The sequence below is a fragment of the Grampus griseus genome (genome assembly GCF_964374135.1).
Source record: "Grampus griseus genome assembly, chromosome: 2".
Taxonomy (NCBI): Eukaryota; Metazoa; Chordata; class Mammalia; order Artiodactyla; family Delphinidae; genus Grampus; species Grampus griseus.
In genome coordinates, this window is record NC_139018.1 from 170,419,016 (window position 1) to 170,439,205 (window position 20,190).

The window sequence follows — 20,190 nt, forward strand, 5'->3', positions numbered from 1 at the left end:
TTGATCCAGCTTTGGACAGGGCTTCTGATTCTGGACCACAGGTTGGGCAGATGGCAGGCTTTCATGTTGACACTGCACAGGAGCTGATGCTTCTTCCCCATATATGTAAACAGCTCATCAGTTTTGAAATGGCTTTAGTGTTATCCTTAGAGAATGCTATTCATGTCCCTTGTAGCTTGAGATGAAAGTCACAGAATTATTGGGTCAGCGGCATGCATGACACAAGAAAGGGATAGGGAGCATTGACCAAGAAGGAACCTCAAACAGAAAATGGCTTGTAACATCATTTTCACCAGATTTCCATTCCTGGCCCCTTGAAGATGAACAGGAAAAACTGTTCTCCACTGATAGCATTTACTTTATTTAAAGAAAAAAAAAGAACAACTATTAAACTAACCCTTTACTATATCTTGGTTTCTAACTATAAAAAAATTTAAATGTTTCATATAATGTGTTCACAAAGCTCTTCCCTATAAACAGTTTAACACTTGAAGTGGGATCAGATCATCAGGGCTTTATCAGGAGCTCGTGGTTTGCTTCTGAAAAATCAGTGGACTATTTTAAATCTCAGAATAAGGTACATGTCTGATTGGGGTTAGTCGAACGAACAGTAAAATTATTCTTACCTATCTACCATCCACCCACATTATATATGCATTTTGGGGGGTACAATTGTGAATAATCCATACAGTTTTCTCTGTCTGGTAACTTCTGGTTGGTGACCCTTTAGTTTAAGAGGTGGGTGGGTTTTAAAAAGAGCTGAAAATGTAGGAAGAAGTGAAAGTCTAGGGAGCTAGTCATTTTTAGAAGTAGGCTGTCCAAACATTAAAAGAGAGGAAATAAAGAGCATTTAAAAATGAACAGGAGCAAGATAAAATGTTTCTCACTGTATAATGGCTCTCGCCACTAAAAAGCAAGTGACGGTAGAGTGGTTACTTAACAGGACACTCCCAGCATCCACTGCAATATGAGAGCAAATGAGGACAAATCTAGGCAGGATATAAACAGCTCCGACCTCAGATTGGTGTCTTTTATTATTACTAAAGAGCGTAAGGACAAACCCTGAACGCAATTTCAACAGAGACAACGGCTACCTCATAAATATGTTCCACCAATGGTCCAACTCCCTCCTCCTTGCGGGGCTTCTCTTCCGGTTCCCAGTTACGAATGGGCAGAACGATCTGCGGAGGGTGGGATACCCTGAAACATGGAATGTGACGTCAATGGCTGGTGTTGGCACATGTAAAGAACGCTTCACTTGTGTGGAGTACATTAACAGCGGCGGCAAAGAGTGACTGTCAATTTATTTGAATAGATATTTCCCGCAAGGAAAAAAGTAGTGAAAGTTTTGTTCAGCAAAATCACTAATAGGTAAGGGTCTGAAACATCTCTTAATTAACTGGTCTCTAGCTCAGATTGACTATTTTATAGCATCTCCTCTCTTGGGCACTAGGGGGCAGAGCAGAGAGCATGCCTGAGCTGAGACTAATTTCACATATACATACGTAAATACATACATCTATCTATAGATCCTGTGTAAGTGTGTGTGTGTGCGTCCGCGTGCACGCGTGTGTGTGTACAGGGTCTATAATCCATGCTTTATGCCATAGCAAGAAATGGGACATTTTTGTGGATAAAAATCTAGACTTCTGTATGGTGTGTGAAATGTCCAGTTGTGACGAAATACCGTTTCTAGTTAAATACTTCAGAGTGGAAAAGTGGCCACTTGTATATTTCTCCTTCTTAGATTTCTCTGGCTTTCCATGAACGCAGGCATACCTCTCACAAGGCCAGGCCCAGAGCCAAAATAAAGCCTGATCAAGTTCTAGAGTTATTTTATAGATAACTGAAAGCGTGAGACAGAGTGAGAGAATGTGAGAGTTACATGGTAGAATCATGTAAGTAGGATATCAACTTGTTACGTAGGTATTTTTGCCTGCTACTTACACCTAGAAAGGGAGCACGTGGCATCATTCCATATTAAAAATTGATTGCAAACTAAATTGTTATTGTTATATAATCTTAAAAACGATAATTCCCCCCAAACAATGCTTTCTAGCAGTTTTTAGGTGAAAGGTATCTTTAAAAGAATTCTCGGACCTTCAGCTAACTTCAGCAGAAAACATCTCTTGGCAATCCGAAGTCTTAAATGCCCTAAGAGAGCCCAGTAATTAGCACAGCCTTTAGCAGCTTCAGATGTTATCTTTTGGGTAATGTCTTTCTAAAGCAGAAAGCAAAATGCATTGGGTTAAATTCTGACCCTAGGGCAAATAATTTAATTTCTGTGTGTCTCTATTTCCTCATCCGGAAAATTTTGATAAAACCCTGGGTTGTACACTACAAATGATTGGAAAACATGTCAGATGCTTTTGGTCAAAGTCAATTTGGCTTCATTCTCTCCTTGGGGTGGATGGGAGACGTCCATTTTTTTAAACCGACAACCCACAGAAATGCTTCTAAATTGTAAAGCCCTTTGCATTCATCCTTCATGTACCACTAGTAATTAAAAAGTGCAGAGCACGGCCTTCTGGACTGACGCTTTACTGTTTTCTACTTGTAGATCAGTTTGTGATTATGCCACGCTCCCCTTTCTGACTTGATTTGATTAAACCACGTTTGGATCAGTCATAGGGGACGTGGTGAGGAGAAGAGAAGATGGCAGGGTGATTTCATCAGAGGGATGCCCAGAGAGCTTGGGCTTCCATTCCCAAAGGATCTTGACAACCTCACCACCCAAAGCTTTACTTTGCTCTCAGTTTAGCCACAGAGAGTTGGTTCCATGCTCTACATCCATTGTGAGGCTCTAGGGAAACTTTATTTATTTTGGTATAGAGAAGAAAAAAAATACAGAATAGAAGCTGAGCCCGTTTTCTCTGAAAATGTTTATTCCTATCGTCATCAATCCTGTAGCACTGGTCATAAATTTCCTAGGACCAGAGAGTCCTAAATTTAGACCTTGGCAGGTACTGTGGAGACAATGTGCTCAAACTTCCTCATTTCATACATGAAAATAAAACTGATGACCAAAAATGTAGGGGGTTGGTTGCACGTGAAGACGAGGGCTCAGGTTTACTAAACACTATTCGCTCTATTTCCAATTTACAGTGCTCTATGGGGGCCATTAGGGTGCGGTGGTTTTAGTAAACACAACTTAAAGAAACTTCCTGGCCCATTTGTGTAGCAAAATAAAATAGAAATCTATAAAGAAATACACAGTCTATCACAGGGCATGGGAAAAATTCAAAAAGTATGGTTCATAAAAATCAGTTATATATCCTCTAAGATCTTTTCAAATCTAGGTAAACCACAGACAAAGAATGGCTCCCTAAATATTCCCAACTATATAAGTGAAATGTTTATTGTCTTCAAAGTTATTAAGAAAGAAGATAGCAAGTGAGGAAGAAAAAAAGAGAATGTGAACAACTAATTAGCCTAAGAGGTACAGCCAGTGTAGTAACCTAACAACCCGTACTGAATGGTCTTCACATTCTTAGACAGAGCGTTATTCCACGAAGACCCTCGAGTAATAAGGCTGGGGTACTCAGTGGTAACACTGGACATGAGGAGGGGATTGAAGGGGAAGCAAGGAATTCGGTTTTTTACAAGTTAAAGTCTATATGTTATCAGGGAGTTCAAATCTAATGATTTGGTTGTGTGGTGTGAGCCCTCTTTTCATAATCCCGTTTCCAATCCCTATTAGTCCCAGATAGCAAAGACTATCATTTATTGTATGGAACAATAATGTGTAGGTTGGCTATACCTGCTATAGACAGTATCTGTGTAAATCATGGTTATCCATGATTGCAGTCTCTCTTAACACAAACCTACTCAGTCCTGATTATTTTGCCAAGGATACAATTTTATTTTTATTTTGTTAAGAATTTTTTTTATTGAAGTATAGTTGATTTACAATGTTGTGTTAGTTTCTGGTGCACAGCAAAGTGACTCAGTTACACATATATGTGTGTGTGTGTATATATATATATACTTTTTCATACTCTTTTCCATTACAGTTTATATTGAATATAGTTCTGTGTGCTATGCAGTAGGACCTTGTTGTTTATCGAGGACACAATTTTATTACTGTTTGTGAGCTCAATACTATGTGTGCTGCCTCTTATAGCCAAATTTACTTCTCTGCAGGTGTGTGCTAAATTAATCCTTTGTACCAACAAATGACGTGTAAATCTGCTTAAAGACAGTGTTGACATTATCTGGCTTTGAAACAAATGGGACAATTTGCAATACTTTATTTTTCCCCATTCGAAGAAATAAATCCATTTGAGTTTATTTTTAAAATTATAAAAACAACAGTAAATTTTAGAAAAGAATTATTAGCTAAAATATGTTGGAATAAACACTGTTGGCCAAGAAGAAAATTAGATTTTCTTGAAGACTGAACATGGAAGGTTTTCAACACACTAGCTGTTTTCTCCTTAAAGAATTAAACATTGGAACAAATATTTTTGCTGAGTACTTGGAGGAAAGAGCTTTACTTTGCAAAATGGTTTAAAAAAAACCCTTTCTCTTAGAGAATAAACTGTGGAAAATTGTTGGATATTAATCTAGCAATGAAAATAACTGCACCTACATGAGAAACCCAATTTTAATGACCTGTTTTGATCATTGGTAAAACAAATAGAAAGTTTCCTTCTTTTTTTACTTAGAAACACTGTTGTCATAAGTGATGGCAGAAATATAATTAAAAATATTAATCTTTTAAAATGGATATGTGAGAATAAATACAGTTAAATTAAGCATTTAGATGACTTGGACTAAAATTTATTTTGGAATTAAGAAACAGTTTCAGTTTATTTTTGGTAAGCAAAACAAAGATAAGCTAAGCTTAAAGAAGGAGACAAAATTTCATATACACTAGTTGTAAATTTTAAAAAGATATCAAAATAAGATAGTAAAAATAAGATAGTAAATTTTTAAAAGATATCAAAATAAGATGGTAAAAAAATAATGCTTGTATTTTCTTCTCTGATTTTTTTATATAGTGTTTTTCTCATCAAGAGGGACAGCAGAATTAAATTAGAAATGCACAAAAGTGAAACATCTAGATTAGCTCCAAATATCTCTAAATCAAACAAGTCACTTCCTATGAGTCAGCTCATGAGTTAAAGAAGAAATTACAAAGCAAACTGGGAAACATTTTGAGCTGAGTTATTATAATGAAAACCCAACATTATGCTGCTAAAATAATATTACAGGGAAATTTATAGCACTAAATGCTTATGTAAGAAAAGAGGAAAGTCTCTAATTCTACATAGAGGAACTAGAATAAGAAGAGAAAATCCAACCCAAAATGAACAGAGGAAAAAAATAATAATGGCAAAAGTAGAAACCAATGGAATAGAAAACAAAAACAAAAGTCAAACAAACAAACAAATGAAAAGGAAAAAAAAGAAAGAAAAATCAATGAAACAAAAACTGGTTCTTTGAAAAGGTCACTGAACACTAGCCAGATTGACTAAGGAAAATTAAAGGGAATAGAAGTTACAAGTTGCCAATATCAGGAATGATGAGGGGAAACCACTAGAGGTCCTACAGACGTTGAAAGGAAAATGAGAGAAAATTATGCCAAAACATGTAACAACTTAGATGATTCTTGAAAGATGATTCCTTGAAAGACAGACTACCAAACACCATTCAAGTAGAAATAGATAATATGAATAGCCTTATATCTAAGAATGCAATGGAATTGTTAAAAACCTTTCTACAAAAACAAAAAGCACCCCCCCCAAAAACCCCCAAAACTCCAGGCTCAGATGACTTCACTGGTGAATTGTACCATATATTTAAGTTAGAAATAATACTAATTCTACACAAACTCTTCCAGAAAATAGAGAAGATGGGTGAATACTTCCATCTAATTTTAAGGAGCTAGCATCCTCCTGACAGCAAAATGAGAACAAAATTGTAAGAAAAGAAAACTACAGATCAATATTTCCCATCATGTATGCAAAAGTCACTACCAAAATTTTAGGAAATTGAATCCCACAATATATAAAAAGGCTAATCATCATGACTAAGTGTGCTTCTTGCCCAGAATGCAATTTTGGTTTAAAATTCAGAAACAAAAATTAACTGAGTCGCCACTTCAATGGGCAAAAAGGGGAGATCATTTAATCCTCTTCATAGACACAGAAAACACATTTGACAAAACTGAATGAATACACATTCGTGTCAGAAATTGTTAAGAAAACTAGGAAAAAGGGAACATTCTCAACTTAATAAAGGCATCTATAAAAACGCTGCAGCTAACATCAGACTTAATGGTAAAAGACTGAATGTTTTCTCCTTAAGATCAAGCTGGGGTCTATCAACGAGGCAAGGCTTTACCTTTTACTTTTACCCCTTCTATTCAGTCTTGCACTGGCAGTCGTAGTCTATGCAGTAAGAAAGAAAAAGAAAAAGAAATAAAAGGCAAAACTAGGCAGTAAACAGTTTAACCTTGCCTTCAAAGAGGTCTGGCCTTTGCCCTCAGCTTCTGAGAGGTAACCTCTATGCTCTCAAAATTTTATGCTCGAGAGGAAGGAGTATCTTTGGTTTTTGGGGGTGGGAGTGGCTCACACCAGAAAGACCAACAGAGTGATTCAGGATGGAGTGTTTGGTCACATCATCTCAGTCATCCTGGAGACTGAGATCAATTAAGTGGTCAATCAATCAATCATACCTATGTTATGGAACGCACCCTCCACCCCCGCCAACCCCCCCCCCCACCCACCAAACCCACGACTGAACACTGAGGCTTGAGTGAGCTTCCCTGGTAGCAGCATACTGTTACACATCAGTACTAGGCAAGTAATCCATCCTGCCTCTGCAGAAGAGAATAATGGGAGCCCTGTGTCTGGTACTTCCCCAGACTCCAATTTATGCACTTTTGCCCCTGGCTGATTGTAATCTGTATCTTCTCCCTGTGATAAATTGTACCCAGGAGTATAATAGCTTTCAGAGTTTGGTGTGTCCTTCTAAGTGAATTATTGAACCTGTGGGTGGATGGGAACCACCCAAATCTGTAGTTTGTGTCAGAAGTGAGAGTGATCTCTTGCAGGGACTGTTCCCCGTAGCTTTGTAGCTGGTTAAACTTTTGAGCATACAGATTAGAAAGAAAGAAGTAAAACTGTCTTTATTCGCAGATGACATGATAATTTTGTAGAAAATCATCACACAAAATGCTACTAAATTGGTAAGGGGGTTTACCAAGATCTCAGAGTACAGACTGCATTTCAGGACTTGTTGTATATGTATACATGTAGCTCCATGAAACAGTAGGAGGCACAGAAACAGACTCTCACAGGTGAACAACTGATATTTCAACAAAGGTGCCAAGTAATTCAATGGGGAAAGAATAGTCTTTTGAACAAATGGCACAGAAACAAGTGGATATTCACATGCAAAAATGAACCTTGGCCCTTACCTCACACCAGATACAAAAATTACCTTAAAACTAATCATAGACCAAAGTGTAAAACTATGAAACTTGTAGAAGAAAACATAGGAGAAAATCTTGTGACTCCAGATAAAGCAAAGATTTAGACAGGACACAAAGACCACAAACTATAAAATATTTAGAAGTTGGATTTCACCAACATTAAAAACGTTTGCTCTTTGAACATCACTGTTAAGAAAATAACAAGCCAAACCATAAACTGGGAGAGAATATTTTCAGGACACTTATAAATGATTTTGTATCCAGAGTGTGTAAGGAACTTTTACAACTTGATACTAGGACAGACAGCTCAGTAATAAATGGATAAAAATTTTAAGAGACACTTTACCAAAAAAGGGATACGGATGGCAAATAAGCAGTGAAAAGATGCTCAGTATCACTAGTCATGAGAAAATGCTAATTAAAACCTCAGTACGATACTTCTCACTGACACACTTACCAAAATGGCTAAAAACAAATAAACAAATCTCAAGCACATGCTGGCAACCACACTGCTCAGCTGGGACTCCCATGCTTTGCTGGTGGGAAATGGTACAGCCCCTTTGAAAAAGAGCTCAGCAGTTTCTTATAAAGCTAAACATACACTTGCCATACGACTCAGTAACTCCATTTGTGAAAACAAATGTCCCAACAAAGACCTGTGTGTGAATTCCTGTAGCAGACTTCTTATTAATAGCCCCAAACGGGAAATAACCCAATGTTCACCAACTTGTGAATGGATGAATTATGCATGGGACGTCCATACACTGGAATACCTCTCAGCAATTAAAAAAACAAAAAAAAGCCACAAAACCCAAAATACTGATACATGTAAGAACATGGATTTTTTTCAAATGCATTATGCTAAGTGAAAGAAGCCAGATTCTAAAGGTTACATTCTGTATGAGTATATTTATATGATTTTCTGGAAACAGAGCGACAGAAAATAGATCAAGGTTGCCAGAGCGTGGGAGCGAGGGTAGGATTGACTATGAGGCACATGAAGAAACTATGTGGGGTTTTGGAACTGTTTTGTAGTGAATGTTCTTGTGGTGTCATAACTCTTCAAACTGGATACCTAAAAAACAGTCAGTTTTACTTTATATAATTTATACCTCAATAAACTTGACTTACAAACAAAACCCAAACCCTGTGAAAAGACATTTGCACTATGCGTGACTGATAAAGGATTAGTGTCTCAACTCTAGAATATGAAAGGATTCTTATGAACTAATAAGAAAAATTCAAGTCACTTAGTAGAAATAGGTGCAAAAGAACGAGCAGAAATTTCCCCAAATAGGATGAATAAAAAATTAACAAACACATAAAACTGCTTAATCTCATTTAGGAATCAAGGAACAGCCAATTAAACCTTCAGTTGGATATTATTTCCTATCCATCAGATTGGCTCAAAATGAAAGACTAGACCATTTTGAAAGTTAGTTAATAATGTGGAGCAATGGAAACTTCCATCCACTTCTTGTGGGGCTGTAATTTGGTAGAACTATTTTGGAAAACAGTTTGGTATTATTTAGTAAAGTTAAATAGCGTATACTTCCCGATCCTGAAATTCCACCTCTAAGCACATAATACCCTTCTGACATTCTGCCACGTGTGTAGCAGGAGATAGTATAAGAAAGCTTGTAAAAAAGAAAAAATACAACCCCCAGTATTCATCAAAAGTAGAATAGATACATAAGTTACTTTATAGCTTTACAATGTTATATTCTTCCACAATTCAAACAAATGAGCTATAGGCACAGGCATTAAAGTGAACGAATGTCAAAAACATTCATCTGCATGAAAAGAAACCACAGAAGTACACACAAAATTTGTGTAGACAAGGTTCAAAAGCCTCTCTCTCATAGGCTGTAGAGCATGATCATTTATAAACAGGTAGCTGGAGACAAGTTGCCTGTATTTACGTTCTAGCTCCCCAGTTCCTAGCCGTGTAGCCGTCAACACCTTGCACCGCAATTTTCTCACTTGTACAGCGAGCGTGTGACCACTTATTAAGAGATGCTAACATGCTGGTGTAGCACAGGAAGAGATCATAAACGTTAGGCATTATTATTATTCCCTAGCCCACTAGGTGGAAACTCAGTGGTGCCAGGATGGCATACGGGGGGGCCCCCACCCCGCCGCCATTGAGCACACGGGGCAGCAGTTAAGACAATGCACAATGGCTCTGAGTGCAGAGATCTACAGCTGGCATCATGGAGGAGCGTGAACCACCAGGACTCAGGACCTACAGAAAAGGAAAGGGAACTGGGATTTCTGGAGCCCCAGGGACAATTCAGCCTAAAATACCAGTTGACATTTGTAGCCAAGTCCTTAACTGTTCTGATGAAACAAGAATTAGAATAAAATCAATGAAGTCCACACTTGGGGCAAGATAAGAACTACATGCAGTCCATTTCCAATTTCTTTTTTCCCTCCCGGCACAGATTTCCCAGATGGTATTTATTCCAAGCCTTTTACTTGACCACATTCTTCCTGTCTCCCAATTGATTGCTTATTGGCAACTTCTTCAAAGAATAGGACAGAAGGAAAAAGACACAAAGTGTAGAGCCCATCAAGCCTCACATCTAAGACTTAGCCATTTCTGAAACTCAAGATGCGGTATGGTGAGGCTGAATTTTCATCATGTGAAAATAATTTCGGGGGGAAGTGAGACTTTTGGGCAATCACATGGTTGCCTATTTTATCTGGCTTCTTATCACTAGTTTTTTTATAGTTTGATTACTGAACTGTCAGTTTGGAGAATAAAGTGATCTCCTGTTTTGATAGCCTTAGCATTATCATACAGGGTTGACTCTACTTACCAGTGGAAAGCTAATGATGGGTTGAAAAGAATGAAGCTTTATAACCAAAGGGAACTGTGATCTCTACTACATTAGGAACATTCCATATAGTTTTTACTAGTATTTTATCATAACTCCTATACAGAAAGCTACTATTAAAGTAGAATTACTGTAATGCCTTGTTTATTACTTACCCTCTTATTTCTACTTGAGCTACAGCAGTGATGTTGATTTGCAGGCTCACAAAATTGCTGTCTGGGTTGTCCTTGTTGGAACTAAAACACAGTTGACATATGATTTAAATTTATTTTCTCAGACGTGTTACTACCATAGACGATCATAAAAAACCTTCTATATATCAGAGGAGCAACATGCAGTACCAATATGATCATTTGGAAAACAAAAGTATATCCATTCTACAAAATTGTAACCATTTGTAAATGGAAATGTTAAGATCCTCTGTGAGCAGAAGAAATGTAATAACTTTCCATGAGGAGACACCTTATCTGAAAACATAACATATTTCTAGAGAAGCCAACATGTCTTTGCTGCAGTGACTAAACCCAAAAGGCAGTAAGCTGAGTTCTTGTCCAGCTTCTACAAGGGACACATTCCTTAACTTCTCTGTGCATCAAGCTCATTGCCCATCCAATGGGAAAGGACAGCACAGTCAACTCCTGATTTTCCATACTAATAAAAGGAGAACTGGCATGAATGATCCAAGAGCAGCGCATAATGGAAGAAGTGTTCGTGGTTGGCTCTAGAATGCATCATAGCATACATTGTTCTGGCAGCAAACTTACCTTCCTTATGGTTTATTTCTTAAGTAATATTAAAATAAGTGTACTTTACTGCATGCTCACTGGCTGACTAGGATGAGGGGTGAGGAGTGAGGAGTGAATTAGAAGTATGGCCAGTGGAGAGAAGAAGTAAGACCCCAGGAAGAGATTAACACAGTTAGGAGATAACATATAGGTTCATCAGGCACCTCAAGAATCTCAAGATAGAAGGTGCATGTTTAATAATATTTCTTTGAACAGTGGCAAAATTATTTTTAAGTTTGCTGTTTCTTTCTCACAAATATAATTAGATATAAAATTTCACTTTAAAAATGCATGTATTAAGCAACCAGTGCTGTAAGGAAAATAAAACATCATGTGACAAGAGGCTGGACCAGTCGCTGGGCTTTGGATGCAGCTGTCGTTTGCACTCATTGTCTTACTGGGCTGTCATCGAAATCACCCTAATATTCCAAAGGATAACGCAGCTTTTAGCAGACTGGGATATGACACCACCACTAACAGGTCATGTTTATATTCAGGTCTCATTAAGAAGAGAAAGCCTCCTCTTTTTTCATCATCAAATCTCATGCAGATGCAATGGACAAGCTCTCACACTGCTGATGGTAATGGGCCATGTCCCGACTAGCTTTTGAAGCTTTCCAAATGTGGGAGCTGGAAAAGATATGATAAAGGTCTGCTTTCAAAGCAGGAGGAGACAGAATTGTTCCCACAATGCTTTTGAAAAGTGCTGTTCGATTGTATATACTGATAAGGCAACTTAAACGGCAAACACACATAAAAGACATAAACAGGCAAATGTCAGGCTCATTTCCTGCAAAGGGGTATCACTGCTAAGCTTGTGATGAGACTAGAGGGACTTGTTCACCAAAGTTTGAACCCCAGTTTCCAGGCCACTTTATTATTATCACATCTGGGGAAGATCAGTCAACTAAAAAGTTTTTTTTTTTTTTTTTTAAAGCAGAATTCTGACTTACTAACTACTAAGAAGTCATTAAGTAATTCCCCTCGTTACAGACTTCATGGTTCCAAGTGCATTACAGGGAACTCTTTAGTTTGGAAGCTTAAGTCTAATTGTTCCACATTTTTACCCAGACCTTGTTCTAGTTTCTAGGTCACTACTGCTTTGCAACAGTGGAAATTAGAATTATAGAAAAAAAGTTTTGTTTAAGTTATCCTATAATTCTATTGCATTTTGCTTCCAAGTGGTTTAAATAATACAATTTTCATGACAACATCCTGAAAATATAAATAGATGTCAAGCATCGAAATTGTCTTGGGACAGGAGTCTAATACGAGGCTTATAGAGGCTGTTCTGAAAAGTCACAAAAGCAGTGGCAGAATCCAAGGCTAATTAAAATCACCCTCTGTCATACAGGCTTTGCCGGGGCACTTGGTACTGCAACCAGTGGTGTCAGCAAAATCTCCTGGTAAGAAAAGACACCAGGCTGGATATATAACTTAGATGCATCTTTCACCTCTTTCCTGGAAGGAAAACCTCCCTCACTAATACCACTGCTCCATTCAAACAAACAGTTCATCACTGCCCTGGATGCTGAGCTATTTATACTGTCGGTGCTAGTTCTTCTCAAGAAATGATGAATTTCCTCTCCATGACTATAGCTTATGTCGTGTACCAAGGATAAACATGTTTTTCACTTATTACTCCGATGCTATTTTCTTTCTCCTTATTGCTTCCTATTTTCTATTTTCTAACATTCCCTCTATGCTTTCTGCGGTCTCTGGAATGTCAGCAAAACAATACAATGTTCATTTCACCATTACTGAGGAAGCAGCTTCAAGGATGATCACAAAGATCTGTTTGTACATGGGAATCGCAAACTGAGACCAGCTCTAAGCAGGGAGGAAGATGTTTACATGTCACATAGAGCCGGGGCATGGAGAGACCAGTTAATGCAAACATTTGGTGACACAAAAGACTTTAAGTTTATTAATTTTCTCTTTTGCGTTCTATTTGTGGAAAAGGGTATTAAATGTGGGTACCGGTGGTCAGTGTGCTCAAAAGCTTGAATTCAGACTTGAGAGCATTTGGTTTAATTTATTTTTGGTTTAAGCACATTTAAACTGAATACAAACCATCCATTAAACACTTATGTACATCTTTGGAGCCCGCCAGCAAAGCGTGCAGATAAATGCTCACCACTATATTTGAATATTAAAAGTATTCTCAAAACTTTTATGTTTTGGGAATTTGATGTTTAGTATGTTACTGTTGCCTCTCCAGTTCTTTCTACATTCCTGCATTTTTGTATTTTTCAGGATAATGTTAAAATAGTCATGAGTTTCTTTAGTGTCTGAGGATGGAATATAATCATGGACCATTTTAGATGAAGAGGGATGTTTAAAATGCGACCATTTCTATTTTCCATCAAATTCAGCACTTCCTCTCTAAATTCATTATTTGAATGGTGATCTACAGGATGGTTTTGGGGAAGGCATTTACAACATTATTTAGTGTCCTTTGCTCCTTGATTCAGCTACTAGTTACATCCGTTCTATTATTCGAAACTGCAATTAAGGGTAAGAAGCAAACATCAGGAATTTGCTTTGCATCCTTGTACCAGACTTTCTGTCTAAAGGCTACAACTTTTATGAGATAGGTACCTTTTTCTGAAGTGATGCAAAGCTTCACGCTACTGCAGGATCAGTGTTACAGACAATGATGGTGAAAAACAGAAACTTCAGGTTACTGAAGTGTCTGGAGAGATGATGGTCCTTCCCTATGGAGTGCTTTTTCTTTTTCTCTTTTTCTTTTCTGAAAACTTAGAAATATAAACAGGAGATTTTCCAAATGAAAATATTTTGGACTACCTGAACCTTTTGGAAAATGTACATTTATATAGATACAAAGAAATGATTTAATACGCTTTTGGTAAAATGAAGGGGTATGATAGATGAATTCATTCCATCTGTATCCCATCACTAATTTGGGTAAAATTTTTAAAATCTCTAAGATTCAGCAGAAAATATTTAAGTTAAATTCGAAAAAGAACTGACTAAGGTCAGAACACCTAAGTTAGAAAACCTTCCTTCCTAGAAATCTATCACAAAGTTGAGAGGATATGGTTTGTGACACAGGTTGCAGATTTTAAAAATCTACTACATTCTTATAGAGATTATATATATATATATTTTTTTTTAAGATTTTAAATTTTTTTATTTATTTATTTTTGGCTGCGTTGGGTCTTCATTGCTGCCTGTGGGCTTTCTCTAGTTGCAGTGAGCGGGGGCTGCTCTTTGTTGCCGTGCGCGGGCTTCTCATTGCAGTGGCTTCTCTTGTTGCAGAGCACGGGCTCTAGGCACACGGGCTTCAGTAGTTGTGGCTCATGGGCTCCAGAGCGCAGGCTCAGGAGTTGTGGTGCACGGGCGCAGTTGCTCTGCGGCATGTGGGCTCTTCATGGACCAGGGATGGCACCTGCATCCCCTGCATTGGCAGGCGGATTCTTATGCACTGCGCCACCAGGGAAGTCCGGGATTATATACTTTTTTTAAAAAAACTGGTAAACCTCTAACTGAAGTAGCTATTAGAAAGTAATCCACTCTGTAAAGTAATTTCTCTAAAAGTCATCACGCTCTAATGACTTCCCTTCTTGCAGGACAGGAGGTAAGTTTAGAGATTAGTCCTCTTGCACACCAGTATTTGAGAACCAAATTGTAGGTACTGACTTCAGAGACATTGTTATATTAGAACAAGGGTTGAACACGCTGGGCATGTGCTGTCTATATCAGTGTTTTTCACACGTTTAAAATTGCAGCCCACAAATACATATGTGTGCGTGTATATGTATACATGCACACATATATATTTATATACGTCCTACAGGATGTCTTATGACACACATTTACATGTATCTGAAAGGAATTTTTCATGAACTCTGATATATTCTATTCAGTATCCTTTTCTTTTCATCCAGGTCTAGAGCCATTACATTGATTCCCTTACTGGCTAAAGGGTTTAAGTCCACACTTGGGAATCCCTGGCCCTCATGACACATTGCTCTCTGTAGGTCTTTTAACTCATGAAATATTATTTTCAGCCATGAAGGAGCAAACAGAATAGACAGAGACAAGGTAAAGTCCCACTTGAATCGTGGGGTAGAGTCAGCCTTAGACAAAAGGGGCAGCTCCCTTCAGGGTTTGGCTTAGAGTTGCCAGAGAAGGCCCTGCCTTCTGAATATATGATCTTACCTGCGTCCTGCCTTGCTGCTCACAATTAAACCGTCAGAGACTCACTCATCCTTGAAAAGTTAGATTACAAGATTGCAAGCTCAAAATCTATGCTTTTTTTGGAGAAATTATGTTCTCAGGGATTAGCTGACCCCCAGCAGAGAGAATGGCAGGATGTGGTAGTGGTACTGGTGCGGGGTGGGAAAAGCCATGTGCATCAGAAAGAGGAAAGACGGAGGAGCAGGTGGGGTGGGAGCGTGCTCAGGACAAAATTTTACTGTCACGCCTTGGCCTGCAGAATGGATCTCTTCTTCAAAAGCCACACACACACACACACACACACACACACACACACACACACACACAAAATAGAAAAGAAAAAGCAAAAAAATAGAAATAACTAATAACTGAGAAACAAAGGTAAAATGGTCTGTGAACGTCTGGGTTCTAATTTCAGAAGAAAGTTTAAGGTGAAGGAGCTTGATGAGGGCATTCATTTCACCATGGATTCTCTTTACTACTGAATGCTGATGGTATTTCAGGCATGTAAAGGTCTAACCTTCTGATTTGGAGATCGAAGTTAATGCTTATGTTTGTTTTCTCAAGTCGTGGAACTGCAAATCGGAGGCCCAGAGAAGACTAAAAAAAAAAAAAAAAAAATCACAAGACACTAAGTTTATTACATGGGAGGAACCTTATACACAGCATAGAAATCTTTTTAAGTCATCCCTGCAAATCCCCACCCTAGACTGCTGTCCCTTTTTCTGCTTCTACCCCAAAGCTGAGACTTTGGGGCCCAGGCAATGTGAGTCCCTACACATTGTGGTTCCCTCTCTTCATTTATCCTCCTATCAACTCTTTTCCCGCCACCTTCTTTATGTGCTAAATTAAAAACAACCTAAATATACGAGAAGAGATTGATTTAGAAAACTGTGATGATTCTGTTTGATGGACATTTAGGTCATCATTGAAGTTAGTTACATCGGTGAAGCCTATGCCATGTGGAAAATGCCTCTAATGTAACTATGGTCAAAAAAGAGAAAAGGTTGCAAAGTTATATGTGCCATGGTTTCACCTATGGTTTTAAAAGGCTACCAGTGGAAAAATTACTGTACAGGAGTGAGGGTGTCTTGTAAGAAAATATACCAGGATAATATGCTGCAGTTAAGGTTGTGAGTGTATGGATTATTTTTTCCACCTTTCTTTCTCTTCCAAAGTTTTAAAACTGTTCTTACTATTTTTATAGTTTGAAAACAGCTTTTTAAAAACCTGGAGAAAAGTGCATCCAATGGTAATATAAACAAGGAAGTAAAAATAATAGCTAAGACATGTAATTATATTACTTAGGCTCTCAAGCACTGTACTAAGCTTTATGTGCAATGTCTCATGTAATCACAACATCCACACCACGAGGTGTACAGTGAACGCTGACATTTTACAGTCCAGCAGCAATCTGAGGAGTAGGGAGATTAAGTGCCTTGCTCCAGGTGCCGAGCAAATAAACTCTAGATTTGCAACTGAAATCGCTACAAGCCAACTCCAGAACCTGGAACTCACAGCCACTACACTATGAGAATCAAACCAGCAATCAAACTCGTGTTATTATGAACCAGTAATAATATGAACTCATAATAAACCATCATTTTTATCATAAATCCTCATTTCACTAGCCCTTACCGAATGAGCTGCAAGCCAGGTACTGCCCTGGTGGCTTTACATATACCATATCATTGCATTGCTCCAAACATTCCTACAAACAGCTATTCTCCCATCTCAGTGTGACTTGCCCAAGGTATCACTGCTGATCATTGGAGAAACTGGGATAATAATTAGGGTGTGCCTAATTATTAAGCCTATACATCCTTATGCCCCAGCCAGGATGAATTCCTTTATAATTCCAAATGTGCAATTTTCTGTCAGACCTCTGGGGCTTTGCACATGCTCTTCTCTCTTCTTTAGAAACTTTTAAAGTCTTTTCCTGCTTTTTCTACTTGCAGAACTCCTACTCATGCGTCAAAACTCAGGACAAGGGGTCCTCCTGCAATACACCCTTCAAGCCCACAGGCCAGGTCAGGCAGAAATGTTCTCTTTATTCTTTGTCTCCTTCTTTGCTACTCACCCATGACTCAACCTATAATGTTGCTAAATTTTAAGTTTCTTATGGAATGGGGATTGTACATTTTCATCTCGATATTATCAGACTCTAGTTTAGTACCAGGCATATAGAAGGGGTGTAATTAAAAGTGGTGAAAAAGAGTGTGCCCTTGTTTGCACACTTCCAGTGATGGGGAGCTTACTATATTGTGGGGAGGCCTGTATAATGTTGGTCTTTTATTATTCAGCACGAGATGAGGATACCCTAAAGGTGTGACAATTTCATACTGATAAGAGACATATGTTCTTAACTAGAACCAAAAGCCAGATCTCTGGGCATTGATTCTAAAGAGCCTTTGTTGAGCCACTGTTTTTTTTTTTTTATTATCCTACTAGAGAGACTTTGTGAATTTTTACAAATCTTATCGGTATATAAATATTTTACATCACTAAAGCTATTACATGAAAATGATGTTACTACTTACAAATCAGAAGTAAACTTCTGAATACAACCTTGAATACTTTGTTAAAATAAAAAGTCACTTGAAAACTACTTTTTAAAAAATATCAGGACTGGGATAATTAATCCCGGCAATTTGTGATGCTTTCTAATAGTTAGGACTACTTTTACAGTTGGAATTTTACTACAACCCATTAAAGTATTCTTTTAGAAGTACAAAATGAAGAAGTAACTAAATCAAAGCATTTTATAACAAAACAGAATGCAATAAAATTTGATGTGTTTAAGGGCATTCAAGGGTGAGATAAGAAAGCTATTAGGTTTCTTCTACTATAGACCTCAGAGATAAACGAATACAAACAATTTACTTCCCTGACTTCTAAAGATTATTTGCTGGTAAAATGGATTGACATCTTTTCACAAAAACACATTTGTGGCTAAGACCACACTGCCATTTTTACCCTCCACTTTGAACAACACTGGTGTCCAGTTTTTGTTCCAAGATTATCCTTAGTTATTGATGACCTTACATGATCTCTGGTCTGGATATAACACTTTTAATACTGAAAAAGGAATGAGTGCCCGGTCACCTACAGATGCTAACACCATTACCACCATGTCAATTCATTTCTGTCTGGCCTTAGGTAGACCTTTTCCTATCAAATTGGGTGGCTGAATTTTTCTTGAAAACTAGTCAAAGGATTTATTAGCTTCTAGATAAAAGGATTCTAATGAAAATTGTTCTAATATCTCAGCTTAGACATCCCATTCTGTCTTTCATGGCTTTGTTGAAAAATCTCATCTGTTATTCATTAGCTTTTATCTAATTTTTGCAGACCTGCTAGAACGTGGGCTTTTTGTTGAGGCCTGGTTCGAATCCTGGTTTCTGTTCTTCATTATGTGAGACTTTGGGTAACTCATTTGATTTCTCTGAGTCTCAGTTTCCTCATCCATAACACAGGAGACATACCTGACTCATAGGATTGTTGGTAGTTGTGAAAATTAAATGAGATAACACACACAAAACACCCAGTGATGGAATTATAACACAGAGGGCAATCAATACATGTTAATTAATAAAAATCTGTTATAAACATTTACCTTTCATTTAAATATTTACTTTTTTGACCCAAGAAGTGAGTTTACTAGACTACAGCTTGGCATATCTTTTAAATAGGATGAACGGAATGATAATCAATTTAGAATATAAAAAGGCAAACATATTGTTTTAGCACAATATCCTAGATTATAAACTGGGAATAGGTGTTACTGGATAGAAAGTTTCAAAGGCTCAAATAAATATGAGAAACACTGGGCTAGAAGGTTTCCTTACTGCAGAACTTCTCAGCACTTTTAAAATGGAACAGGCACCTGAATGTCCCAGGGGAGGATATGATTCTCAGCAGTGACTATAGGGCTCCCTTTTAAGGGCTTGCCTCAAAGGATTAACACTCTTTGGAAGACGCTTTGGGAAGCTGTTCTAATACAAACCTACACACTTACACATTTCCAGGAAGGTTTTTTCAAACAGGCCATTTCATTATCAATGAATCATAAGCATCTAATTTAAAACAGAGGACTACATATGTTTAATTTGTAACACTTAATTACGTAGTATTTGCAGATTTCAGGGTTTTTTTCCTGATTTATAACTCCATAAAATAATGATTTCTACTGTGATATTTATTACAAGGAGTTACTCTGTGTATACTTAAACTGCAATGGCATAAAATGAATTTATTGACCACAAGTAATCCTGAATGGGAAGTTCCTAAATCTGGAAACAAAGAAAGAAAAAGAAGATTCCTTATTCTTTCATAAGCCTGTTACAGATCATGATTGATCCTTTCTTTTTTCTTGCTATAAACAATTTTCTGCATTATTCTTTATCAAGTAAGATGCATGGAAAATACAGACCTGGTAAAGCTGTTTTCAAACCTGGATTATGGTAATATTTTAACAGGAAAACACTGTGAATGATATTCACATGGGAGGTATATCTAAAGTAAAAGTTTAATCATCTTTGCTAAAATTCTTAATTCTGTTATTTCTTAAATCCTTTACATCGTAGTTCTTCTTGGATTCAAAGAAAACATTTGTAGTGAAATTCAAAGAAAATATACTCGAGAAAAAAATCTGTAGTAAAAAAAAATAGTTTTTAGAGATTTGTTGAGACTGAAGACACGTAAGACTGATGTCAAAAGAAAAGGCATATGGGCTTCCCTGGTGGCGCAGTGGTTGAGAGTCCGCCTGCCGATGCAGGGGACACGGGTTCGTGCCCCGGTCCGGGAAGATCCCACATGCCGCGGAGCGGCTGGGCCCGTGAGCCATGGCCGCTGAGCCCGCGCGTCCGGAGCCTGTGCTCCGCAATGGGAGAGGCCACAACAGTGAGAGGCCCGCGTACCA

The 20,190-nt window shown here is 37.7% G+C and overlaps 1 protein-coding gene across 2 annotated transcripts in view; it reads right to left on the minus strand.

Moving 5' to 3' along the window:
- The window catches only part of ITGA8 (integrin subunit alpha 8), a gene marked incomplete at both ends in the record, with an annotated part of 178,244 nt that overhangs the window by 45,524 nt on the left and 112,530 nt on the right, over positions 1–20,190 (minus strand). For both annotated transcript variants that reach the window (XM_082648292.1, XM_082648291.1), the window contains 3 exons: positions 1,095–1,200; positions 10,437–10,517; positions 15,790–15,869. In XM_082648292.1, coding sequence (XP_082504418.1) covers positions 1,095–1,200; positions 10,437–10,517; positions 15,790–15,869 — 267 coding nt within the window. The remainder of the gene's footprint in view (positions 1–1,094; positions 1,201–10,436; positions 10,518–15,789; positions 15,870–20,190) is intronic.